This window comes from Penaeus monodon, chromosome 3 (genome assembly GCF_015228065.2).
Source record: "Penaeus monodon isolate SGIC_2016 chromosome 3, NSTDA_Pmon_1, whole genome shotgun sequence".
NCBI classification, from domain to species: domain Eukaryota; kingdom Metazoa; phylum Arthropoda; class Malacostraca; order Decapoda; family Penaeidae; genus Penaeus; species Penaeus monodon.
In genome coordinates this window covers 53,797,495-53,824,994 of record NC_051388.1, presented here as the reverse complement: position 1 = coordinate 53,824,994, position 27,500 = coordinate 53,797,495, and the positions used below count along the sequence as shown (strand labels likewise).

The window sequence follows — 27,500 nt, the reverse complement described above, 5'->3', positions numbered from 1 at the left end:
CACAAATAAAGATAAATAAACAAATTAAAATAAATAAAACACAGTAACCACACGTCATCATATTTACCCGCAGTCCCTATACCAAGTTACCGAGCCTAACATACTCATACTTGATCTTGAAAGCCAAGCCTAGGACGACAATCGAATAGGCAGTCATGAGTACAGCGAAGATGGCGAGGTAGAACCAGCCAAGAGAAGACACATCCATTATTTCGGTGTCGCGGCCTTTACTATACTTTTATTTTCCGTTCTTAATACTTTCCCCAATTTCATGGGCGAGTTTATTATCCATGTCTATCAGAGAATGATCGGAGTCACGTTTGCCAAAATTTTGATTTGTATCTTGATGTTTTTTTGTATATTCGACGAATGGCGTCAACTGCTCTGTTGAATATCACGGAATCCCAACGATATGTTAAAATACCCCAATTAACATGGCAACAGCAGGAGTTCGAGACTTAGTATCGTGCGCTTTGTTCTTTGTCTTCGTCTCCAGGTAAACCTCTGAACACACTTTTCCCGTTTCATACACGGCGGGTTAGTCCGAGTCTGTGGGTTACTTCGTTCTTTCTCGTTCTAGTTATGTTCCTTATTCTTACTACACAGTGAAAACAATTCTCAAAGAGGTGTGTTGTTAATAGAACGCACTAGCTGTGAATACTGCTATACTGCCTTATGTGTAGGCTAATTTGAACTTGCCATTGGCGTCTAGTGCACAGATGTTTAGCATCTGTTACAACTTCGATTCACAACACCTGGTGTGGCAAACGCAAGAAAAGTGTACGGAAGAAATATTTACATAATAACCCGTGTTTCACAAAATGCAAATACTCAAGCACAAACATTAATGCTTGCGTGCGTATCAAGTGCACAGTCCCGCTTGTACATACAGGCACAGGCACACTATCATCAGAGAGAGAGAAAGAGAAAGAGAAAGAGAAAGAGAAAGAGAGAGAAAGAAAAAGAGAAAGAGAAAGAGAAAGAGAAAGAGAGAGAGAGAAAGAGATATTGATATATTGAGAAAGGAATACACCAACACACACACACGTGTAAACACACACACACAGACACACACACACACACACACACACACACACACACACACACACACACACACACACACACACACACACATATATATATATATATATATATATATATATATATATATATATATATATACATTCATACATATAAATATATATAGAGATAGAGACAATTCACACACACACACACTACGCCCCCCATCCCTCACCTTCGCACAGCCGCGGATAAACTTCAATTCGCAGGCCAGCGTCGCCGACCCCACAATCTTTCCCTGGTCCGTGTCTTCGATCACAGTAACGTAGTAGTGCCCGGGACAGTTCTTCATGACATCGAAGCGCTCTGTAAATACCAATAAAGGATTAGGAACATGGTGTTTAAGTGTGGTTAAAGATAATGGTATATGGTTTATTTATTTTACTTATCGGAGTTCAGTACTTACCTGTGGATATCAAATAAAGGTAAAGGAACTTGGCACTTAAGTGTGGTTAAAGTAATGATAGACATTTTGGGGTCTTACAAGTGGGTAAGATAATGATTAAAGAACGTTCTGTCTGATATGGGAATAGAATAAAGATTTAGGAACTTAGTATTCGAAGTGTGGTCTAAGTAATGGTACAGAGTTTGGGTTCTACGTGTGGATAAAATAATATTCTAAGAATTGACACTGGTAAAAGACCTGAGCCTCTGCGCGTGACTAAAGTAATGGGAGTTTGAAGTGTGGTTAGAGGCAGAGGATCTCTGCTACGTGTGAAAGGAATAAGGAAACTCGTATGAGCTCTGTATTCGAATATGGAAAAATTGGCGGTATACGAGTGGATAAAACTGGGATACAAACTGGTAATTGCGCATAATTAAACCAATGGCATAGACGCTCTGTTCTTGCAAGTGGTTAAAATAAGAATTTGGTATTTGGTACAGGAGTCTGGTTCTTACCTGTGGATAAAAGAAAGGCATAGGAACTGTGTACTTAAGTGTGGCTAAGATAATGAACCAGGAGCTATGTCTTACGTAACTAACGACTGAAAAGGAAAGGGAGAGTAAGAGGAAATTTTGAGGCAGAGAAGAGTATTGCATTGCATATACATATGTGTGTGTGTACAATGGGCATAAGTGTGTACACAGTATATGTGTGAGCGTGCGACCGAGTTTGTATGCGTGGGAGCAATGAGGGGGGGGGCACTTACTCTATCGTTTACGTGTGTGCGTATATACACGAGAAGGTATGATAAAAACACGAAAAAAATCATTAATCAAACAAACTCAATAACCGACGAAAAAAGAAAACACTCTCTCCTCCTACTCCACCGTAACCAAGCCGAATGCCCTGCAGCCACCAGACGACTCTAAAGCGAAGGAGAAAGCCCGGTCAGTCACCAGCCTACCCTGCGTCGCCCCGCCCTGCTCCTCCCTCCGACCATAACCTGCAGGGATGTGAGGTAATGTGCGGGTGGCAGGGCAAGCCGAGAGACGGGTTTCGACACAAGACCCAGAAGAACCAAGGCACAAAAGCATTTTCTATCATTCTCCGGCATCAAATACGGCCTATTTGCACCAGAGTCTCCAGGCGGCAACTAGAGGAAGAGGAAGACCAGAGGAGGAGAAAGGAAATGTGGAGGAGGAGGAGGAGGAGGAGGAGGCAGTGGAGGAAGAGGAGAAGAATGAGGAAGATGAGGAAAATGAGGAGGAAGAGGGAAAGATGAGTAGGAGTAGTAGGATGATGAAGGAGAAAGGAGAGAAGAGAGGAAGAAGAGAAGGAGGGGGAGGATACGAGAGGAAAAAGCGAATAAGGAGGAGAGAGGGAGTTCCCTACTGAATCTTCCAGCGAGAAATTCAGGTTCTGACCAACCCGAAATTCCCGACTTTCTCATGAGTGACGTTTGTATAGGTATGTATTCTTATGCACACACACACATAGATACAAATAAGGATACAGATATTAACTAATACCATAAATCTACGAAAAAAGTTCTACCTCAAAGTAAAACAGAAACTTTTACCCTCCAGGGAAAAGGCAAGGCAATGTGATGCTACCTACTACTCTAACTGTGCGAGAGGAAAATGACACACCCACACATGCGAGCAGCCTTGACGTGCCTGAGCCACATTGCGAGAGGCAGCGGTCAGTGTCTAATTGACGTAAAAGCCGACAGCACGCACACATACACGGGGACGGAGAGGGAGAGGGAGAGGGGGATATATATATATATATATATATATATATATATATATATATATATATAGAGAGAGAGAGAGAGAGAGAGAGAGAGAGAGAGAGAGAGAGAGAGAGAGAGAGAGAGGGAGAGAGAGTATCCATGTGGTTTACTTTGAGTATCCATGTGGTTTACTTTCTCTCCCAAATCTCGTTTTCTATAGCTCGTGATTCACCCCGTTTTCACTAACATGTCTTCAAACGCCTATGCTTGTTTTTTTTTTTTTTTTTTTTTTTTTTATTATTATTATTATTAAGAAAATGTTTGCAAACTCATCAGTAAACGTAACAGAGCTATTTAGAGAGATGGTTAAAGAAGGTGGAAGAGAGAGGAAGAGGCAACAAGAGAAAGAGAAATCGAGAGAAATAACTAGAGAAAGGGGGGGAAATAGATTGAAAGAGAGGGGGGATAGTGAGGAGAGAGAGAAAACCAGATAAGAATTTCATAATCGTCATTATCTCTGTCACGTGTAAACATGTCATACCTTTAAAGTGGTACGTAGTTAAGAAGGAAGTTTTTAGTGATAACCTTCGTTACTAAGATGTGTAGCAAGTGCCCGAGTCCACTACAGCATACAGATAAGTACAGAAAACAATAAAAACAATAATATAAAAAAGATAGAGAAGAAAAACACCACATAATTAAAATTAATATCAATAACTTTCAAAAAGATGATTGACAGATAAAAGCCACATTCTCTTATCCACGTGATTCTCATTCTACGCACCGCAAACGTGTTCTCAATATTAAAAAAAAACGCCCCCCACCCAAGAAAAAAAGTAAAGAAAAGAAAACAAAGGAAAAAAAACGGGACCGGCTCCAAGCGTCTGGATGAGAAGGCGACCTTGAGCTCCGCTATGCTAACTTTTAGACCCATCCTGGAGGTCCGTTGCAGACACGGAGTCTCCTACCTGGTTGGGCTTAGGGAGGCGGGGGGAGGGAAGGAGGGAGGGGAAGGGGGAGGGGGATGGAAGGAGAGGGAGGGGAAGGGGGAGGGGGAAGGAAGGAGAGGGAGGGGAAGGGGGAGGGGGTGGAAGGAGAGGGGGGGAGGGGGATGGAAGGGAGGGGAAGGGAGAGGGGGATGGAAGGAGAGGGGGGGAAGGGGGAGGGGGATGGAAGGAGAGGGGGGAAGGGGGAGGGGGATGGAAGGAGAGGGGGGGAAGGGGGAGGGGGATGGAAGGAGAGGGAGGGGAAGGGAGAGGGGGAGAGGAGGGGGAGGAAGTGAAGAACTGGGGACCAGAAAAGGTGTAACTGGGGAATTGGCGTTGAAGTGATAGACTGGGAACGAGAGAAGTGGGATTGTGGAATGGAAGGAGTGAATGAAGGACTGGAGATCAGAGAAGGGCGACTAGGGAATGGAAAAGGAGGGAGCGAAGGAGAGGGAGCGAGCGAGGAATGGAGATGGGAAGGAGACAGTGACGGAGAGGGATAGAGAGAGAGAGAGAATGAGATAAAGTACCTGGCCGACGGGCACACTACAAAATCTCCCAAGTAGATAACCTTCCCAGATCATCCGTGGTAGAAAAAAAACAGCATCGGTCACTTGTCTTGTGTTTATTGTAGCCTTCGTCATAGCGCAACGGCATTTGATTTCTTCCGGGTCTAAAACTGCGCGCATGAAGGAGCAGAAATGTTTTTTTAACTTGTCTGTCTCTGTCTCCCTCCCTCCGTCTCCCTCTATATCCCCCACCCCCTCCATCTCCATCCATATCTCTCCCTCCCTCTTTCCCCCTCCATCTCTCTCTCTCTCTCTCCATAAAAAATCACCATCTCTCTCTCTCTCTCTCTCTCTCCCATTCAAAAAAAAAAAAAAAAATCCTCTCTCTCTCTCTCTCTCCCATTCAAAAAAAAAAAAAAAAAAAAAAAAAAAAAAAAAAAAAAAAAAAAAAAATCGAAGTTTGTACAATCCACTCTTCCCTTATCTAAAAAGGTAGATAACTCCTTCGGTCTTATCTCCTTATCGCGGAGGTGAGAACCGAGCGAGAACATCGACCTCCGTGACACTGTACAAGAGGAGGAAAGGGAAAAGGGAGGATGAGAGGAGAAAGAGGAAGAGATGATTGAGAAGAAAGAGGAGAAAGAGGAAGAGAAGGCTGAAAAGGAGGAAGAGGAGAGGGAAAAGGAGGAGTAGGAAAGGGAAAAGGAGGGGGAGGAGAGGGAAAAGAGGAGGATGAAGAGAGGGGAAAGGAGGAGGACATAGGAAAGGAGGAAGAGGAGTAGAAGGAATATGAGAAGAAAGAAGGGGGGAACAGGAAAACGAAAATGATAAGGAGGAGGAGGGCGAGGAAGAGGAGGGGATGGATAAGGAGGATAATGTGGAGGAGGTGGAGGACGAGGACGATGAGGAGGAAAAGGGAGAAAAGAAAGAGGAAGGAAAGGACGAGAATGAAGATGAGGAGGAAAAGGAGAGAAAGGGGAGAAGCAGGAAGACGAGGAAAATGAAGGACAAGGAAAAGGAGGAGAACGAGGAAATGTAAAAGCAAAAGGAAAAGGGGGAGGAAAAGGAATAGAAGGGGAGGAAGAGGAAAGGCTGTGGGATAGGAAAATAAAAATTTACTTTCAAAAAGTACACTAATTCACCGGCTATCTAACATTTCTTTTAATCACTGGGTTGCCTCTGTTTCACGAGATGCAACACCATTTAAAATCTCGAGCAAATTTGACCGCCAGAACTAGCAGCGGCATACTGATAGACCTCCCCGCGTTACAACCCGGAAGAACCACTATGTTCCCATAGGCGAGTGTCGTTTAAAAAACTAGCGCCATATGAGAGTTTAAGCCTAACTTAAAACATCCGTGACTTTGTGTTCAACATGTCTCTAAGTCTTGGAATTGAAGACTCAGGACACACTAGGTTTCATAAATGATAACAATAATAATACCTAGCCAGACCGGTAGAAGTACCGAGGAAAAAAAATACTCCGCTCTCCACCCTCCTTCGACCTTTCGTCTCCCCTCTATTTTTTTCTTTCACTCTCTCAACGTTTCTCTTTCCTGTTCTGCTACTCCTCTCACTCCCAAATCTTTCTTAAATTCACCCCTTCCCTCTTACTTTATATCCTACTTCCTTCCTCTTCTCCCCTCAACTCCACCTCTTTCACTCCATTATTCCCTTCCCTCTCTTCCATCCCCCTCTTTTTCCATCTTTCTGAACCCTCCTCCCATCACCTTCTCTCCCATTTTCCTCTTTGAACCCTCTCCATTTCTCATGTTTCCCCCTATGTTCCTTCTGAACCTCTTGTTGTCAATTATTACCCCATTTTACGTCAAAATAAAGCGACTTCTCGTCCGCAGTCACATTTCAGGGAAAAGACATTTACAGTTACTTCAAGCCCGTTGTCACATGGAATATCATTTCAGGCATTAGACATTTATCTTTCATTAAAATGAAGTTGCTTCAAGTCTGCAGTCACATGGGATATTATTTCAAGCAGAAAACCTTCATCTTGAATCAAAGCGAAATAATTTGAAGTCCAGAGTTACATTATATAATTTTAGGTATTAGATGCTCCAATTTTACAGCAAATATTTCAAGTATAAGACACTCATCTTGCAATAATGTGAAGCGACTTCAAGTCTGTAATCACATATTATTTCAGGAATAAGATGCCCATCTTGCATCAAAATGAAGTGACTTCAAGTCTGCAGTCTAATGGAATATAATTTCAGGTATAAAACAACTTGTATCAAAATGAAGTGTCTTTACTAGTCTGCAATCATATGAAATATCATTTCAGGCATACAATATTTATTTTGAAATAAAATAAAGCTTGCAGTCACAAGGAATATTTCAAGTATAAGACGCCTATCTTGCATCAAAATGAAGTGACTTGAAATCCGCAGTCACATGGAATATGCTTTCAGGCATATGATGCTCATTTTCAAATCCGCAGTCACAAAGAATATGATTTCAGGCATAAGAACCTCCCATCTTGCATCAAAATGAAGCGACTTCAAGTCCGCAATCACATAAGATATCATTTTAGGCATAAGATACCCCTCTTTGCATCAAAATGAAGCGTACTTCAAATCGGCAGTTACATGGAATATCATTTCAGGCATAAGCCCTCATCTTGCAGCAAGATAAAGCAATTTCAAGTCCGCAATCACATAAGATATCATTTCAGGCATAAGATGCCCATCTTGAATCAAAATAAAGCAATTTCAAATCTGCAGTCACACAGAACATGATTTCAGGCATGAAAAGTTCCCATCTTGCATCAAAATGAAGCGACTTCAAGTCGGAATCACATAGATCATGATTTCAGGCATAAAATGTAAGTGCAACATGCGAACGGATGGACGAAACACAGAAACATAATATAATAATAAACTCATTTTTGGTGTTTAAACAAAAACTAAATGCGGACAATTAATCGATGGCAACGATGTCGAAGGCTTAAAAACAAAATAAAAATATCAACATCACACATACGCACTTACCATTGAATTTCTCCCTGGAGATATCACCCACTTTGGTCAGCTGACTCAGCAACTGCAGGAACCCTGAGAAGGGGAGTCAGGTTACATCTAGCACAAGAATGCATGGCTTATAAAATAGTGTTTGTACAATACCTATAGGAAAAATAGATAGGCAAATTACTAATGATGGGAAAACAAAGGGTAATCTAATGCTAAGGAAAAACAAAACCATGTGTGTGTGTGTGTGTGTGTGTGTGTGTGTGTGTGTGTGTGTGTGTGTGTGTGTGTGTGTGTGTGTGTGTGTGTGTGTGTGTTTATATGTGCATAGTAATGCAACCAAAATGTTAAATCTATATTTACATCAGTATTAAACATAGTAAAATATACATACAAAACATATATATACACACTTATACTTACACATAATTCAAAGCGACAGACTAAGACTCTCTTTAAACACATTCTTACACTAAAAAGTAAAAATAAAAATACACATTAAAGCCAAAAACACTTCTCACAAACACCAAACACAAGCAACAGCACCATTAACACCAAAAGTTTACCACGCGCGCTTTAATGTACGGACAATCGGTTAAACCAAGGTTTCTTTCGCCATTGTAAGAGAGTAATGTCAAACAGCCATCCACGACAGAGAATATTACGCAAACAATCCCTCCCCCCCCCCCCTTGCCTTCAGAACTTCCTTACGTTTTAATCTCCATTTATTTGTCCTAAAGCAATCAGTCTGTGATAACTTCTGGAGCATTTCTGCTTCCTGTTAGAAAACAACATAGTTGGTAAATTATGTTTTTTGTAATACTAACGGTAGTAGTAGTTGTAGGGGTAATAGATTTAGTCGCTCTAATAACGGCACTAATTATCAATCACATCAATAAGGCCACTTATTATTAATCATAAATGTGACAATTATTCTTCTACCTGTACCTAGTTTCCTTGTTTTTATCGCGACTATAAAATTATACACAATTCTTCCTATTAGAATGTTGTTGCTTTTTCTTAGTAAAGTTAATGTTTGTTTTGTTTTTGTAGTTTAACGAGGCAACCATTCCACCTGCTACTGTCAGAGCTGCTTTTCTTGTAATCATTATCAAACATTATTGCATTTATCGAATGATAATCTACATCGCATTAGCATTCATTAGTAGCAGCAGTATTGTCAAAAATATTGCCATCTTTTACATTAACATCAGTATCACATTTACTCTCCTCCTCATCACTGACCAGGATCACTATAATTATCGGGGATCTGTAACTATATCATTATCTTCATGAATAACTGTTACTCTTGCGGTATTACTACTATAACATATATAGATATATTACCATCGCTATTATTCCTATTACTATAAATACTACAGCTCATCAGCCTAAATGTAACAGAAGTAACATTACATGTAATGCGCCATTCATAAAAGAAACCTAAATATTAATAGAAGTAGTAGTAAAACATTACCGACGCCAGTATCAATAACACCATCACCAGCCTCAATAATAATAATATTAATATAATAATGATAATAATGATAATAATAATAATAATAATAACAATAACAATAATGAAGGGAGGCACAGAATGAGGAAGACAGCTTGGGGTAAGGGGGAGGGGGGGGGGGCAGCCAGACGTCCTTGGTGTCAGCAGCAGGAAGTACGACCCCCCCCCACCCCCACCCCCTATAACTACCCAATAGCTACCCCGGCGAGTTCTATTTAACGGCCTTGATTTTAGATAACACTCTTGTCAGTGCTAATTAAATGGGGTGCGATTTATTTTATTACATTTTTATTTATTTTACATATTTATCAATTCATTTTTGACGGGGGTGAGATAATGTTCAGCTGACGTCATGATTGGATTTTTTTCTTTTTTTCCCTATCGCCGGACTGAACTTGACTGAACTGAATTGAACTGAACTGAACTTGAAGGCTGGGCGACTGAGCGGGGCCAGTGTGACTCTCGCTCCGACAGCTTGAGCCTCAAACCTGTCTGTTGTCGCCTGACTTATCAACATCGGGGCTGCTCACGTGACTAGTTTCTGTCTCTGCCTTTCTTTCTCTTTCTCTCTCCCGCTCCCTTCTTCCCTCCTCCTCTCCCCTTTTCACATTCCAATCTCTTTGCTTGGTCAACGGTTCCTATAACCCCAGCTCCTATAAACACCACACTTCCTATGATCTTCGGCAGGAAAGCGTCACAGTCAGCTGGACAGTCGACCGATCAGGCAGGCATGGATAAGTCCTTGAGAAAAGGAATATTGGGGAGTTTTTATGCAGTAATTATCCCCCCTAAGAATCCACCCCGATAGGTTCCTGATTCTGGCGTCGAACCGCGGGATGACATTCACAAATCTCCTTCTTGGGAAATGCAGTTCTTAACCCTCTTTTTTATCATTTAATGTAATTCTAGGTTTTTATTTGATGCTTTCTTCTTTAGTGCATCTGACTTCGCCACGAAACTTGTATTTTCGATAAACTTACCCTACTTTTGACGACCGAAATTTTTCTTTGAAGTACTCAAACCAATTTCTTCTTCTAAATTGCTCTTTTTTTCCTCTATCGACCTGACCCGATGGACATGGATATTCCTGGGAAACCATGACTACAACGTCTAAAAGTTGACGTGTTTTTGTTCTTACGCCGTCGTAGGTCAATTTACATAAAATCTCCTACCCCCAAAAACACTTATTTACGATTCGAATTCAGTAGGCCCAGAGAAAGTAAAGATAAAATTATTTATTAGTGTATGCCGTTCAATTTCCATTTCTTCTCACCTTGGATTTTTTTTAACCCCTAGCCAATTTTATGCGGAACCCCAATACGCATATAACCTTCGCTAGAACTGGGATTCCCTAATACACAATAATGAATATCCTCAAATAACGGCTGTGTCAAACCACCCAAAGAGTGCTGCATCAATTACGGAATATTTTGTGAGCGGTTAAACAACCTCCAGTCAATGCTGCGCGAGAACACTACTAATCAGGGCCAATTCTGGCGAATTAACCGGCCTAACCCTTACCAAGAAAGACCAACGTCCTTATCCCTTTTTACTATGACATTTACATTGAAAGAATCTGTTGTTCGCATAGATATGAAGTTATACAACTGTTCTGCGCCACCCGTTATTTTTTTTATATTATTTATTACTATTAGTATCTCACACACACACACACACACACACACACACACACACACACACACACACACACACACACACACACACACACACACACACACACACACACACACACACACACCGGTTGTTCCAAAACTGTACGAACACGAGTAAAATCTTAAAATAAATACATAAACAAAACAATTGTAGAAATATTAAAATTCCCATACAGCTTAAACGAGTACGGACAATCTTACAAAGATCATTCACCAACGTTCCGACTTCAATATTCAACAGCTATAGGCCTATGTGGCAATCCTAGTTACAAAACACATATCAACCACTTTGTATATAGACATTATATATCAACTATCTATGGGACATACAATTACCTGACTTTTGTGACCTGCCGAGTGTTTGAGCTTTGATTAAACTGTCAGATCAGAAACAAGCATATTTTCCACTTATTTCTTGCCACTTATATCTCAATATTCTTATCCACACTTGGCCTTTTCTGAATCACATCAATTTTATAAAAAAAAAAGTAGACACTTTCTCACAGACGACATGGATTAACAATTCGCCGATCGTTTGTTCTTCCGTAAAATATCAGAATTCGTCACATTTGGTAAGCAATATTTAGCAAGAGTTATATATTTTTTTATCTATCACCCGTGGCCTTGATAGATCTGTGGAACTACCAAGAATGCGTAAAGAGGAAAGACTTGGTTCTGGGATACATATGATTTCTTAAATACTATAAAAAAAAAGTTAATTGGATATTCACTGACTAAGAGTGATATATTTCATGAGAATCGAAAATCATATAATGTTAGTGTGTGTGTGTGTGTGTGTGTGTGTGTGTGTGTGTGTGTGTGTGTGTGTGTGTGTGTGTGTGTGTGTGTGTGTGTGTGTGTGTGTGTGTGTACAAGTCGATATAACCCATTAAAAGAGAAATTCAGAACTTTGGTTAGCTGAAAAACTTGGAATAACACAAACCTTCCACACACACACACACACACACACACACACACACACACACACACACACACACACTTATCAACCTACTCGCTCACCTTACTCAACATCTACATAACACATACATACCTTCTAAGCCCTGATCCTTACCTTATAAGCCCTTATACTTACCTTCTATGCCCTTATTCTTACCTTCTAAACCCTTATACTACCCTTTTCAAACCAGATCCTCCACCGCACACTTACCTCTGTCATAATCAGCCTTACAGAGAGGCCTGACCCGAAGACCATCGCCTGGCGCGTGGTTCGTGACCCCCCCTTTCATGTGGGTGACCTTTGACCAGTCCAGCTTGGCGAGAAGTCCCGGATCATATAAGGGCGCCTCTGCATCTTCGGGCCCTACACTAGGCTGGGTATAGCCGTAGGAAAAAAAGGGGGTATTAGTAATTGTCATTATTTCGGGAGGGTGTGTAATTCTAGATTTGCAGGCCTGGTTGATGAGAAATAATTGAATGCTCATAATTAAGCAGTTTTAAGTTAATTCTTGGAAATAATACTGTTTTGTGGCATCGTTGATTTAAAATCGAGAATACGATGTGGAAGTTGGATCGGCCAAACCTATGAAGGTAAAAAATAAATAAATATATACATATATATATCATACGCATCTACTTAAAAAAAAAATGTGTAAATGGCGCGCACGTGTGCATGTAAGTGTAAGTGTTTGTGTGTGTTTGTGTGTGTCTGTGTGTATGTCTGTGTGTATGTCTGTGTGTGTGTCTGTGTGTGTATCAGTGTGTGTATCTGTGTGTGTGCATGTGTGTGTGCATGTGTGTTCGTATGCATGAACGTGTTTGCCTGTACGTGCGTGTAATGTCCACGGGAAACGAATTGAGATAGGGAAAGGATGCGGGATGAAAGAAAAAGAGACTGACATCCTCCCCCCCCCCCCCATTACCACCAAATACGGGTGACCATCATTAGGCCTTCGCTTTCTACAAGGAATTAGGCCTATGTTATTCTTATAAAATTCAAGGGAAGGACATCGCATAGCAACAGAGATAAAAACGATGGTGTTAACAGTTCACATCGTAACGTTTTGAAAGGTAAACAAAATGAAAAAAAAACTTCATAATTATAATCACAATGATCATAATCATTATCATAATATTGATGATGATGATGATGATAATAAATAATATCAATAATGAAAACAACAGCAATAATAATGTCAATCACTACGCTTTCCTTTAATTAAATTGTGTAACTGCCTATTTATCTACCTTTTCTGGGACGATGACAGTTCTACTCAAAAAGAGACGACTCCCCGCTGATAAAATAGTATAAATGGCCTTTCATTCTTCAAGATCTATGATAAGAACAAAGTAAAAATATAAATATCTCAAACGTTTCTCATGGTTATAGTCACGGAGAGGAGAAATTGTTAGAAAATAAAAATGCTTGTGAACACTTTCTAAAGTCGCGCTTTGAGGAATACGTGTGTGAGTATATATATATATATATATATATATATATATATATATATTATATATATATATATGTATATATATTTGAACATGAGTGCATATATGTATATTTCTTTCTATGTATGTACGTGTGTGAGTGAGTGAGTGAGTGAGTGAGTGAGTGAGTGAGTGAGTGAGTGAATGTGTGTGTGTGTGTGTGTGTGTGTGTGTGTGTGTGTGTGTGTGTGTGTGTGTGTAAATTTATATATACATATATGTATTTTCATATATACGTGTATATACACAGATATAGATAGACAGACAGATATACATACATATGGAAATTGACAATAGGTGATACAAGACAACGCAACAGGAAGCGAACAGCACTGGATGCGAGATAATGGTGTGAATAAAACAGGTGATTCGATAATAAGGCAAAAGGAGTGCGGGGAACATCACACGAGAAAATATTCTGACCTATTTTACGAAGCTATCAAGCAGGAACATAAGGTGTTATGACTCTCAACTGTAGCATCTCTATAGCACGGTAGGCCTATATGAAAAATGTTACCAGAAATCAACCTTCATTTCACCCATTTACGTAGTGTGGGAAATACCTTAATACTAAATCTGCAAGTACAGTTATCAAAAACACATATTTGAGGTCTGTAAGAAATACCGTAATATCAAGAGTATTGGTATTTACAATGTAAACAAATTAAATAACAAACAAAAGGTGAGAATCAAATCTCAATAATAAAACTTCTTCTTCTTCTACAGGCTTTTGTCCCAGTTCAACTGGGGTCGCCGGTGCGGATCTTCCTCCTCCACTCTGCCCTATCCAGGGCCTCCCCCTCCGTCACTCCCGCCGTCTCCATGTCCTCCTTGCTGAAGGTCCAGGGAGCATGGGCCGTTCCGTTCACCGGCCGCCCATCGATTGTAATCGGCTGGGAGCTTCATGTTTGGAAAACATTTCGGAATGTACCTTGGGGAACTAGGATCGCATCATGGCCACCAAGTCGTTGAAGTCAGTTAATTCTTTCTGAGAGGTGATCAAAAGGAACATTGTGAACTACCCGACAACTGTTGAGTTACTATTGATCTCAGTTCCATTTGGAGTTTAGCTGAGAAATTGTAGTTCACAGTCTCCGTAATGCTCTTGAATGAGAGTTTCAAGAAATTTCTCTCACAGGGGTCAAGAACGATCTCGCGAACATGCGGTGGGATGTCGACCTTAGGAGGGTCAGGCTCTGCAGCGGCCTGTCTGCATTCCTGATTCTCCGCATCATGTATTGGCTTGGCAGGGGTTTTTACGGCCGGATGCCCTTCCTGCCGCCAACCTCTTTTAGTCGCCTCTTACGACACGCAGAGGGTACGTTGGACCTATTCTACCCCGGGGTCCACACGGATAAATCTCAATAATAAAACGATAATGGAAATAAGTTCACGCACAAGTACAACTGCACTCATACAAATCAAAAGAATAAAAGTGCACAACTTCCCTTAACTGATTGCACCTGTCCTAACACGTAGGCGACAGACACCTGTGACTATTTCAAGGTCGAATATTGAAAACGTGCAAATCGCTGAAGTGAGTGGTCTATTCACTTTAGAATTTCATCAACTGCGTTAAAAAAATTAAATAAATAAAACCAGACTTTCGACACACGCTCAAAGAAAACTGAATGTCAAGACAAAGTCTACTCACAAAAAGAAAGGAAAAATAATACATAAAGTTTACATGACGTAAACAAGCGTTAGGCCATCCGTGAGATTTAAATGAATGCCATTTCAAAGTGCAAAACCCACGCAGGTGTAAAACTGAATATCGAAAAAAATATCAAACGTAAAATGAAGGGCAAAGACAGAAACAAAGAAATTTAAGAATGCACACGCACGACTCAAACACTACCACGTTCAGTTCGCTGAGAGATACTGTGCCTTCGCTGACACAAGCTGCGGCGCGGTACAAAATTCTTGGAAAAAGAGGAAAAGACAAAAAAATAAGTAGTAATAAAGGATTCGGTGATAATGCGGAAGGCTGAGGGAGGAGGAGGGAGGGAGGGGAAAGATAGGGAGAGAGGGGGGGAGAAGGAGAGGGAGAGGGGGAAGAAGGGGAGGGAGAGGGAGAGGGGGAAGAAGGGGAGGGAGAGGGAGAAGGAGAGGGGGAAGAAGGGGGATAGAGAGAGAGAGAGAGAGAGAGAGAGAGAGAGAGAGAGAGAGAGAGAGAGAGAGAGAGAGAGATTGAGAGAGAGAGTGAGACTTCAAAAGAAAAATGTAAGCAGGGGGGGGGCAGGTTTTACAAAAGGGAAAGGGTACTACCGTGACCCATAGGCCTATATTCCCCGGGGGACCTACGACCTGACTCTGCTCCTCCAAAGACACTGAAGATAGATTCCTAACTATATATTACCAACCCATGTAACTCATAACTAGTTCGTGACTACCTCTGGGTGTAGCAACAATTATATTTCGCAAATCGCGTTCGACAGAAGTTTTCCTGTGGAGGTTTCTACGTCAATCGCGATTTGAATAAGAAACAAGTAAATGAGTAGAAAGACTTCAGAGTTCTGGTAACATGCGTGGGGTAATTAGGAAGATAAATTTATTCACCTGGCAGGAATTTCGAATAGTAACCCGTTATCAATAAGAAACACTAACTATATTCATTAAAAGCTTTTATTTATATCATATCTGCATTTCTAACTTTACACATTGTGTTTTCACATACATTATAATGAACTCCACAGTAGTATATAACATACATAAAGCATCATATGTTCCTAATCACAATTTACTACACACGTTTAAAACTGAAATAATAAACTTTAAATTATTTCCAAAATCAAATAATTCAAAATTATCACCTAAGCTGCTGAATACCATTTAACTGCCTCTCTAAACACCAAATAACAATAATACCACGTACTCTAACACTATCTAAACCTCCAAATCCACATTAAAAAGAACTCACCAGCTGTATATCAGGAGCGCCCATAGCTGCAGTATATATATACGTATATACCTTCTGAGAACACACACAGACACACCACAAGCTACTAGGAGAGCCTCAGTTATCCCGAAGGCGAGCAGGAGAGGTCTGAGGGAAGCGAATCTTTATCGCAGGTGAGACATTCGCTCTCGTGGTAGTTGCAACGTTACGAATTTCTCCAGAAATTTTTTCCCTTCCTCTCGGGCCATTCTCTCCAAGGTGCTGTTGTGCTTTTTCAGTGATAAATAAAACCCTCTATTTTTTTAAAATCAGAGAATTCCACTCCATGCATTAACGTAAACGGCAAGCTCAGTGTGCCAGGCGTCGGTGGACTTCCCATACCTTGTATTTCTTGATGAAGTATTGTGACACTTTCGTATTCATATTTTTGTGTTGGTTTAAAATGGACAGAATATTTGGTGTGTTGACAACTCGCCTCTCGGTGGCCATGAGACCCGTTAATCTCACGACTTTGGACCTCTTTTGTGCCCCTTCCTAGCTCTCTCCCTTAATATTTCCCTCGCAAAAGTGCCATTATACGGTAATGGAGGGTGGGACCGCCGATAGATCGTGATTTAGATTCGTGTCACTGGATATTTTAGAAGCTCAAATGTTGTGTGTCGGCTGCGTCCACATCAGCTGTTGCGCGACTGCGGGTACAAACGGAAATCGTGGAAAGTCTTTGTAAAGTTGAAAATACTTATGAATTGAACGTCTTTTATAGGAAAAATTATGATTTTCAAGTAGTTATTTAGGATGCGATGGGTAATTATGTCAGATCATGTAGATCAAAATATTATATGCTTTGCTCCTGCGGTAGCTAAGGAGAGAATATCGAATGAATACACTATCTTATACAAATTATCTATCTTATTCATATTTTTTTAAGCTAAAGAATATATTTATAATAACATATTATAATAACAGACATATAAATATTAACATAGCCAATTATGTATAAAAGGAAGAGTTAAACGTTCCGAACTTTTTACATATATAACTACCATGATTAACATACCTGAGTAAAATTTTAATAAAAGTTAATCATCAATCAAACAACATCCTTCTCCTCTTATTCCACGGAGAAAGAGAAAGAGAGAGAAAAAAAAAGTTCGGCTCTTTACACACCGGATCCCTGGTCCCGGCAGTACCATGGCGGCCTACATGACATCGTCTGCTCTGGCCAAAACAATCCTGCAAAACGAGAGATTCGCCCACTCCCTACTCAGACACAACATCCAGAGGAACATCCAGCAGAGGAGGAAAACCAGAGCAGCATTTCCTGCGAGCCTGCCGGCGCTGTCGTGCCCTCGCCCCTCGCAAAAGGACGCCCAGAGGCTATCTTGGAGAGAATCCGCATCCTGGGGAGAGCCGCGGAATATCCTGTCGAAGGCCCTCGTCGGCCGCCCTTTCCCGACTCCTCTCCTTCTCGCTCAGCCGTTCCTCGGTCTCGGGGCTCGGGGGGGAGTCGGCGCTCGGAGAAATGCGTGTGCCAAGCGCCCGTGCCAAGTACGGTGCCTGCAGACGGGCGACGCAAGCAGAGAGGCCGGGGAGGCGAGGGAGCAGAGGCCGGTGAGGCTCGGGTGTCTATCACCTTTTTTCTCTCTTTTTTCTCATTTTTTCTCATGAGGTAGTAGTTTCTTTTTTTTCTTTCTTTCTTTTCTTTTCTTTTTTTGAGTTGCGACGGATAGTTGGGAGAAGATAAGTTTCTTAGATTTATTCGCCCTGTCATTTGCATAATAATATATTAATATATATATATATATATATATATATATATATATATATATATATATATATAATAAATATATATATATATATATAATATATATATACATATACAATATACATATATACATATATATACATATATACAATATATATATACTATAATATATATATATACATATAATATATATAAATATATATATATATATATATATATATATTATATAATATATTATATAATATATATATATAATATATATATATATATATATATATATATATATATATATATATATATATATATATTATATATATATATATATATATATATATATATATATGTATATATATATATATATATATATATGTATATATTTTTTTTTTCTGTTTTGAAGATGGCTAGTTGAAACTTTACCTTTCAAGATACAGTCTTGGCTTTCATTGTGTTTTATTGTGGTAATGATATTGGATATGTTTTATTCAATTCCTTTTGTAATTCCCAGGGATCTACTAAGGAAGTTGCAATAAATTAACCATTAGGCAATATATATGCATGTGTTGAGGATGGCAAGAGAGTACCTCTCTCTAGCCACCATGAAAAGAAACAGGGTAGATTTGATGGGCTGAATGGTGCCATTAAAACAGTCGAGGAGACGGTATTCATGGGCTTTGTTCAGGGCATGGTATTTGTTACTGAGAGTAACGCACCCTCCAGAAAGAAAATCCTAAATCCAGGGTAACATGCGAACCCAAAATCCGAACCTAACCTTTCCTACCTTCTATTTACTCCCTAGAAAAGGGGATCAAGTACCCCCTTTCATTAACACTTCGTGCAGACTTACTTATAACGCGACATTAAGAACTGTGGCTGTGTGATGGCATTGTGGACGTAATCTCTGAGCGGTGGCACGCAGAGGGTATTTTCATAATTTCCCGGTAAATATGAAGTTCCTGCAGAAAGCCTCTGTTGCTTCCTACTCAATTTGTTATGCTGTATAAGATGGCAGTGTCCATTTCCCTCTTATCTCCATGCATTGCTCTCGGTAACATTAACCAAGGCCATTATCAGTCCTTGGCCCAAGGATTATGTACTGTTATGGTAAGTTGGGAAATTTTGTTGCACGGAGATGGCACCAAAAGTGCTCTGCCGCCAAGGAGTTAATTTGTAGGCTTTGTGGTGTGTTTGGAATTGGGGCACTTTGTGTTGCTCGTCCAGACAACTTGTCAGGACCAGCAGGACAACAAGTCCGTATTCAGAACCCTCTGAAACCTTCATTGCCCACAATGCAACCAGTTCAGAAATAAACTTATTACTATTTTATTATACCAATGTCTTTATTTTAACCTTTGATAACAAAATAGGGGCCATAAAATTACCCACCAATATCTTACGATTGCCTACAAATGCTTTTGTGACTTCATCTCGTCCTGCTCCCCTGGCTGAAGAGGTGGGCTAGGTGGAGATCCAGACGACACATGAGGAACCAGGCCACGTTGTAACGTTGAAAATCCTTATGAATTGAACATCTTTTATAGGAAAAATTATGATTTTCAGGTAGTTATTTAGGATGTGATGGCTAATTATGTCAGATCATGTAGATCAAAATATTATATGCTTTGCTCCTACGGTAGCTAAGGAGAGAATATCGAATGAATACACTATCTTATACAAATTATCTATCTTATTCATATTTCTTAAGCTAAAGAATATATTCTTTAGCTAGAATATACTTGGTTGAGGTTTATTAGCCTCTCTTGGAGCAGATGCATAGGCTGTTACTTGGGTTATAATGGATGTGCCAGTAAGGGCCATAATAATGACTCCTCTGTGGTTGTTGGGTAGAAATTGTAGTAATTAGGCAATAGGCACCTGACAGTATAATTACCAGGAATTTCTCCACAATGTCAATGGTTGCCGGACAGTTCTTGTCAGTCAACTTCTGTCAAGTTCATCTCACACCAGCATTCTTGATTATAGTCCTAAGTTCTGCCTCAGTTTTGCACTGTTTAATTCCTCCATGTCTGAGAAACTTTCCAGGATAACTATAGCCTAGAGGCCGAGAAACACATTTTAGTCATATGAATTATACTGTTGGTGTTATGTTGAGAGTTAGAGCCATGTAAATGTTTTTTAAATTATGCTAATAAACTGTCACTCTCACATTAGAGCCAATGATGCTTGTCTTGCTGTTGTTTTTGTTTCTGATCCCAAAAGTTAACAATTTATGGAAGTAAAACTGATGATTCTCTATCAGCAGGGAATCAGTTGCCCAGGTTATACAAACTTTTATCTTTAAGTATAACATTTAGGCAAGAAAGGTCTGTGTGAAAGCATCTGTATAAGCATGAATTCTAGAGTTATAAATATGAGATACATTAGAAACAAGGTTTACTATATAGATCAGTATGTTGTAAAGGTTTTTAGTAAATCTGGCACACAGTGATATACCTTTTTGGAGACTTAAGGAATTAAATGACAATTGATAATATCAGGCTGCCATTTGAGGATAATTTCAATAGATTTACACAATTCCAAGGATCTGTCAGAAAGTACAGTCATTAATTCACATCAAGTACATTTTCAAAAAAATAGAAATAAAAAGACTAGAATTTGTCAGTTGCTTTACTAGATCTTTTTGTAATTCATTTGATTATCACAATTTTGAACACTTTTTTTTTTTACTTTGGTAGTTTTTTCACTAATTGCTTGACATATATTGCTGCTGTTGGTGTTGTTTCTTGTATTGAAATCAATGGCTCAGGAATTATCTCTCAAATCACACAAGGAAAATTTGACAGATGCATTTCACTCATAAAAGGAGTGGCTGTTACAGAGTGCCATAATTTAAAATGAATTTATTTGTAACCTTAAAGAAGGAGTAGCTAAAAAGAATTGTCTTTTTTTTTTATCCCAGAGATCTTATCATTATTATTATAACTATTATAATTATTCCTCAAAAGCATTAGGCCTATATTGCATTTTAACATATTTATCAAAACAAATGCCTCTGAGATTATATAAAGGTGTATATATAAATTTGTACTTATGTATATACATTTAAACAAAGCATTTGCATTTTCTTCACAGCCAGTAGCAACATGGGAGGCTGTAAGGGAGAAGAGGAACCAGTTCAAAGAAGCTGGCCAGGACCTGTTAGATGACATCAAAGAGAAGAAAGCAAAAGTCAGGGAAAGAATGGATGCTATCATTGAGGTATATAATTGTGTTTAGATTGATGAGAGAAAAAAAAAAGAAGAATGATAGGTAAATGTGAATAAGTGAATATGTAGGTAAATAAAATAAGGTGAATATTATAATTTATTTATTTTTATTTTTTTATAAGGTAATAAATGTACATTTCTTTGATCTAAGATGCAGATAACTTACAACATGCAAAAAGACTGTGGTACTGGAATATACCTCTTATTCTAAGCGGAGACTTGAAAACCTGATCATATTTCCTTCGTGCATCCCCAGCGTGAAAACATATGGACCATCCCAAACCTCCTGTGTGTCAGCCGCATCGCCCTTTCGCCGTACTTGTGTCACTTGGTCCTCTCGGCTGATTACAACTGGGCTCTGGGACTGTTCATGTTTGCAGGGTTTACGGATTTGGTATGTCTGCAAGGCGTTTTATTTATTGTTTAGCTACAAGGTTTTTGGGGATACTATACTGTTGGGGTGGGTATGTACATAATGCAATGCCCACTGTGAGTTTGGTGTTTTGATTTATAGATATATGGCTCCAGAATTGCTTATTCACCATTGAGCTATTTACTAGTAAGTACCTGTCTCACCTGTTTACTCTTCCTTAATTTTTAGAAATATTTTCTTTAAACATGTGTTGTTGTTAGTAATGTCAATAACATTATAATGATTATAATGTCTATGATGATAATATCATTGATACTGATGGCAGTAGTAAGAAAAAAAAAATCACTTTACCCAAAAACTCAGGAAAGGTGAAATCAGGTGAGGTCACGAGGTCTACTAATTGGCTCCTTGTTGGCTAAGCACTTGTGGAGCCATATTTGTGTAGAGACATTTCACAAAACGACACTGTAGTGAACATTACATTTTGCCTGTGGCAGTGGGTTAAGAAACCAAATTTTTGAAAGAAAGTTATTATGTTATCTTTACCGTTGATGTTACTGGTGAATTGCTGGAAGATAATACATTTTTTTTTTTTTTTTTTTTTTTAGTTTATAAAGCTTCAAAATTACTGGTGGTCTTTTTGTGAGCTGTGGTTGCCATCTTCATGACCAGCAGCCTGAGCTTTGCATTACACTGTACAGGTTAAATGATTAGGGTTGTGAACTGGAATTTTTAAATAATATATATTTATATTTAGGATCTATAAGTTTATGAAAATAACGTACAGGTATGTTATAATGGGTTGATTAACCCAAAACCGATGGGCATGGTATGTATGTACAGGCCATGTCCACTGTAATTTTATTTTATTAATTGTTCTTACACATAGATGGCTCCACAAGTACTAAGTCACCAGTGAGCCAATTACGAGTACTGTCTGTCTCACCTGTTCACCATTTTTCTTGATTTTCTAAAATATCTTGCATTATCTTATATTGCAGTTACTAATGTCAATGACTTTATAGTAATTATCATAGCTATTATAATAATAACACCATCAATATTCATAGCATTAGTCAAAAAAAAAAAAAATTCCTGCCACTTCAAGGAAAGGGGAAGGTAAGGTCACAAGGGCTACTGATTGACTAAGCACTTGCAGAGCCGTCTATATGCTGAGACATTTCACAAAAAAGAATCTAAAATGGGCACAGCATTTTCCCGTCAGCATTGGGTTAAATTGTTTACCTTTATAGGTTGCTATTAACCGAGGCAAGTCACCAGTGGAGTGTTCACTATTTAACTAAGGGTCAGAGGGCACAGACTCCCCTCCCCATTACATCACTCTGCAATGAAAGATCTGCATTCGCTTTGATATCTAGTATCCTTTCAGAACTTCAAATTATTAACTAAAGATATGGATATTTGTATGTCTTTCTTCCAGATGTGAATGAGATTAGTATACATCTAATTCCCTGCAAGTAGAACAACGAAGGGAAGTACAAGAAAACACACAAATATGCCGAAAACCTTTACGCATTTACTGCTTCACCCATGCCCTAATGAAGCAGTAAATGCGAAAAGGCCTTCAGCGTATTAGTGTGTTTTCTTGTACTTCCCTTCGTTGTTCACCTTGCAATTTGTTCGACATGAATTCCACATCCAATTTCCTGTCATCAGATACAAGTTTATAGAATTAAAAATCAACATATACTTTCCAACCTAAATTTGGAACGGGGACACGTCTTGCAAAAATATTTATACTCATTAATTAATCACGCCCCTTTCTTGCAGCTGGACGGATGGATTGCCCGTACCTTCCCAACTCAGGCCTCGCGTCTTGGGAGCTTCCTGGACCCTCTGGCAGACAAGGTCTTGGTCGCCATGCTCTTCCTCTCCCTTACTTACGTTGGGCTTATTCCATGTAGGTGGCCTAGGAGTTTGTTAGATGTTGCAATGGGTGGTTGATTTTTTTTGTCTGGTGTCCGTATTTCTGAATATTTCATTTGTTTTGAATTTGGGGGGATTCAATGGTATATTGATTATTAAGATTTTTTTTTTTTTTTTTTTTTTTTTTTTTTTTTTTTTTTTTTTTAATACCTATATATATCTGTTTCTCTATAGATAGTCTCATTCAGTATTAAATCTGTTATGAAGATATTATAGTAATTCTAAATCACTGCCTTTGTGATAATATTTATGCTTTTATCTTGTTACTGAATTCTCTACTGGGATGGTATGACATACAAGCCATATTCACTGTGATTTTGGTTTATTAACTGTATCTGCACATATATGGCTTCACAATTATTTCATCACCAAAGGGTCTGTTACCAGTCCTACCTATATCACCTATTTATCCTTTTCCTCTTTTAACTGATATTGCAGTTAGTATTTTAAGAACATTGTAATAATCATAATGTCACTGATAATAATTTAAAAAAAGGATGTTATTAGCATTAGAAAAAAAAAAATCTAGGTAGGAGGAAATCAGAGGAAGTCATTTTGGGTTACTAATTGACCTCATTGTGACTACACACTTGTGGAGCCATCTGCGTACAACTGAGTTCACTGCAGACGGTACATATATCTGTGTACAAAGGGTTAATACAAGCTCCTCATTTCTGGAAGTATCAAATGCTTCATAATTGATATGCTTTTCAGATTTCAAATGTATTTTTATCACTGGGAGTTTTAAGTCTGTATAAAGTTCAAAGATTAATATAAGATTAATATAAGAATTAATATTATTATTTTTTTTTATATATGATCCAGTGCCTGCAATTTGTTGACATAATTGTTGTTTACTCTATACTTATTGCAATTCTGAGTAGTAGTTCTCATATCTGGTGATCTTAGTGTGATGACCTGGAATATAATTACTAAAGACTTTTATGTTAGATAATAGAGTGCCTATTCTTAATTCTTGAATATGTAATTTGTTTTATGAAGTGGTAATGTGGGCCCAGTAATTTGAGTGGATTACAGAATGCAATTTTATGTTTTAATCACATTCTCTTGCTTGTTGACATGGCTGGTAACTGTTTACTTTGGCAGTGCCACTGACTGGACTGATTATCTACCGTGACGTCCTCATTATTGGTGGCGCCTCTTATGTGCGGTACAAAAGTCTGCCGCCACCGGTAAGAATTTCAGTCTCTCCCTCATCCCCCTCCCTGTCTTTTTTCAGATATGTAGAGTAATGAATATCATTTTTTGAAAATCTAATTATGGAACTTTGATGTAAAATTAGATATCTTATTATCATGTTAACTTTTTGAAGACCAATTTGCTTTTTACCCTGAAGAGTACCAACTAGAAATCCTAGGAAGAAGAATGACTACACAAATGTTATTGTGGAATTTCTTCTCAGTGGGAACAATGATTTACCCAACAGAAAACCATCTCTCGTTACTTTGATGCAACCCATGCCACGGCCCAGCTGGCTCCAACGACCATAAGCAAAGTTAACACTGCCATTCAGCTGGGTCTTATTACTGCCTCGCTTGCTGCTCCAGTTTTCTCCTTCACAGACCACTACCTTCTGACTGGCCTCTGGTGAGTAACAGTAGCTGCATATGTTAAAGTCTCAGTCATTATGGTGCTTTTAAGTTTTGACTGTTTAATTTTGAGGATTTCGGGATTTTGGTATGTTTTATACATTGCTTGTTCAGTTTATTAGCCATAGGGTTATGAGTATTTACACTTTTCATGTTTCTTTCGTTTTATTTACTTAGATTAAGTTATAACTTGTTTACCTCTTGAATGCAGGTGTCCTAGTACCATGCAGGAGCTTTGGTGGTCCAAGTCTCAGATTACACTACCAAATGACATACCCTGTGCCATAGTCTTGTCAGGAGCTTGTCACTCTGATAGTTGCATTTGTTTGGGTGTCATAATTTGGTATCAGCACCTGAAGTGAAGGGAAAACAATTTTTTTCAAATGGTTGCTTTTGATATCCAGCCATGAGCAGTTAGGTAGCCTGTTCAATTTTGTGTCTGACATACTGAACAAGCCAAGTGCAAATGGGAAACTGCTACTGTGCACCAGTGTTACTGGCCAGCAGACAGTTTTTATTAACACATTTATTTGGTTAATCCCTGGATGACTGCACAGTCACTCATAACTGGTACAGTGAATAGTCATTTACCATTTTATGTACATTTGAGAGTAAACTATGCCAAAATTTTGCAGAATGTTCTTCAATACTATTATGCCTCATATAAGGGCAAATCATGAGTACAACACAGTACACCATATTCTAGTCTACAAAGTTGCAATAAAAAATATGTATTGTTATATATAAGTCATACTGTTGTATTGAAATCATACAAAGAAATATTATTACATGGAATTCATACAGAGAAGTATCATTATACAGAAACTGTACAGAGAAATAGCAACAAACGTTGGTATAGGCAATTATATTAAATGCATTTTCCTAACAAATTTTCATTGCATGTGAATATTTAAATCTTTATATCTTCTCTTCCTTTCCAGTTGGGTGACTGCAGGAACCACTCTAAGTTCAGGCATTAGTTACATCTTCTCAAGGAATACGTACAAGATCCTAGAGAAGATGAAAGAGGAATCGAAACATTGAATAAACTATGGTAACTTTTATTCTGTTCATTGTGAACTGATGTACTCAGTACTGTGTTTTTTTGTAGGTTATTCCAACTCATGTTTTTCTCCGAATCATTTTTAGTCTTGTCATTTGTTTATAGTTGTACTCAGTATTGTGTTCACAAGTACTTTTGAGGATTACTGAATGATAATAACTCTGCAAATGTTTCAGTACATAAATTTTTATCCTGCATTGTATTTTTTTTTCTTCTTCATTCTTTCTTTTTTCATAGTGATATGAATATGAATGCAGTTGTTGTATTTCATTATTGTAGCCTGTTTGTGAAGGTTTTGTCAAATTCTGAGGAATATACAATGTCTTTGATGATTTGACCATTTTGTATTGGCTTTTGCATCATTTATTTTTATGTTTATGTGTCAGATAAGGTTGAAAGGTCTATATTTTTACAAAATGGCAAAATGGAATATATTTTACAAACTAGCAAAGAGAGAAAGATCTTTAGTGAAACAATTAATATCATTTCAGAGATGGCATCCTCGTTTTTATAGAATTTGGAAATGTATGGTATGAAATCTTTTTATTAAATTTATTCATGTTTGATTTCCTTTGTATTTTGGTTATTTGTCTATTTTATTTTGTTCTTGTTTGCCTTTTGCTTTTATTTGAGTTTAAACTTTGTAAAAAAAAAAAAAAAAAAAATTGAATAAAAGCAGTATGAAGAGAAAGCTATCTTTTTAGTGCTTATGCAAATGTATTTATCTGTTAACACAGTTTTGACACATGGAAATATTATTTTGTTGAATTTAGGTATCCAGTTAAACACAGACGTTGAATGCAACCAAACACACAAAAGCAAATGAGAATGCACAAACACATACTTTCTTAGATTCGTACAGTTTAGTTCTGTGATAAGTAATATGCATTTTAGTTTGTGCAACATTTGGATTGAACTTTTGCCTGTTTCTCCGGATTTTGCTAGTGCAGTTCAGAAATAGAATCAATGCTAATAAGGTCTACAAAAAAAAAAAAAAAAACACACATACTCGTTTTATACAGCTTAACACCTGGCAAGTTAACTACTGTCAAAATCAGCCACACTAAGCATGCCATACAGAAACCATAGCGAAACCATCTAGATCAGTGTCCCTAACCAGTGGGGTGGTGGGGATGGGGGGGTCAGTAATTTCCATGGGGGACACAAGCCTTTGGGGAAAAAACAAAAATTTCTCTAATTATATTTGTTATTCTCCTGATGAGAGCATGATCAAATAATGAGAAGTATAATGATAATAATGTAACTAATTCAGATTTCACTGTCAAATATTCTTGATGGATTTCAGGTC

At 38.4% G+C, this 27,500-nt stretch overlaps 2 protein-coding genes across 3 annotated transcripts in view; one reads left to right on the top strand and one right to left on the bottom strand.

Moving 5' to 3' along the window:
- Positions 1-16,912, bottom strand: part of LOC119597179 (glucosamine 6-phosphate N-acetyltransferase-like) — a 17,190-nt gene extending 278 nt beyond the window's left edge. The window contains exons 1-4 of one of the 2 annotated variants that reach the window (XM_037946718.1): positions 16,591-16,912; positions 12,034-12,196; positions 7,701-7,763; positions 1,256-1,386 (exon numbers count right to left, since the gene is read on the bottom strand). In XM_037946718.1, coding sequence (XP_037802646.1) covers positions 1,256-1,386; positions 7,701-7,763; positions 12,034-12,196; positions 16,591-16,698 — 465 coding nt within the window. In that variant the 5' untranslated portion in view covers positions 16,699-16,912. Of the gene's footprint in view, positions 1-1,255; positions 1,387-7,700; positions 7,764-12,033; positions 12,197-16,230 lie in introns of both variants that reach the window. The other variant, XM_037946719.1, reaches the window with a different exon arrangement.
- Positions 16,913-17,367: 455 nt separating this feature from the next.
- On the top strand, positions 17,368-27,200 carry LOC119597170 (probable cardiolipin synthase (CMP-forming)). The gene is made up of 7 exons (XM_037946715.1): positions 17,368-17,820; positions 21,065-21,190; positions 21,455-21,592; positions 23,363-23,492; positions 24,626-24,711; positions 24,966-25,126; positions 26,070-27,200. Exons 1-7 carry the CDS (start codon positions 17,401-17,403, stop codon positions 26,170-26,172), a joined length of 1,164 nt encoding a protein of 387 aa, XP_037802643.1. The 5' UTR covers positions 17,368-17,400; the 3' UTR covers positions 26,173-27,200.
- Positions 27,201-27,500: the final 300 nt, after the last annotated feature.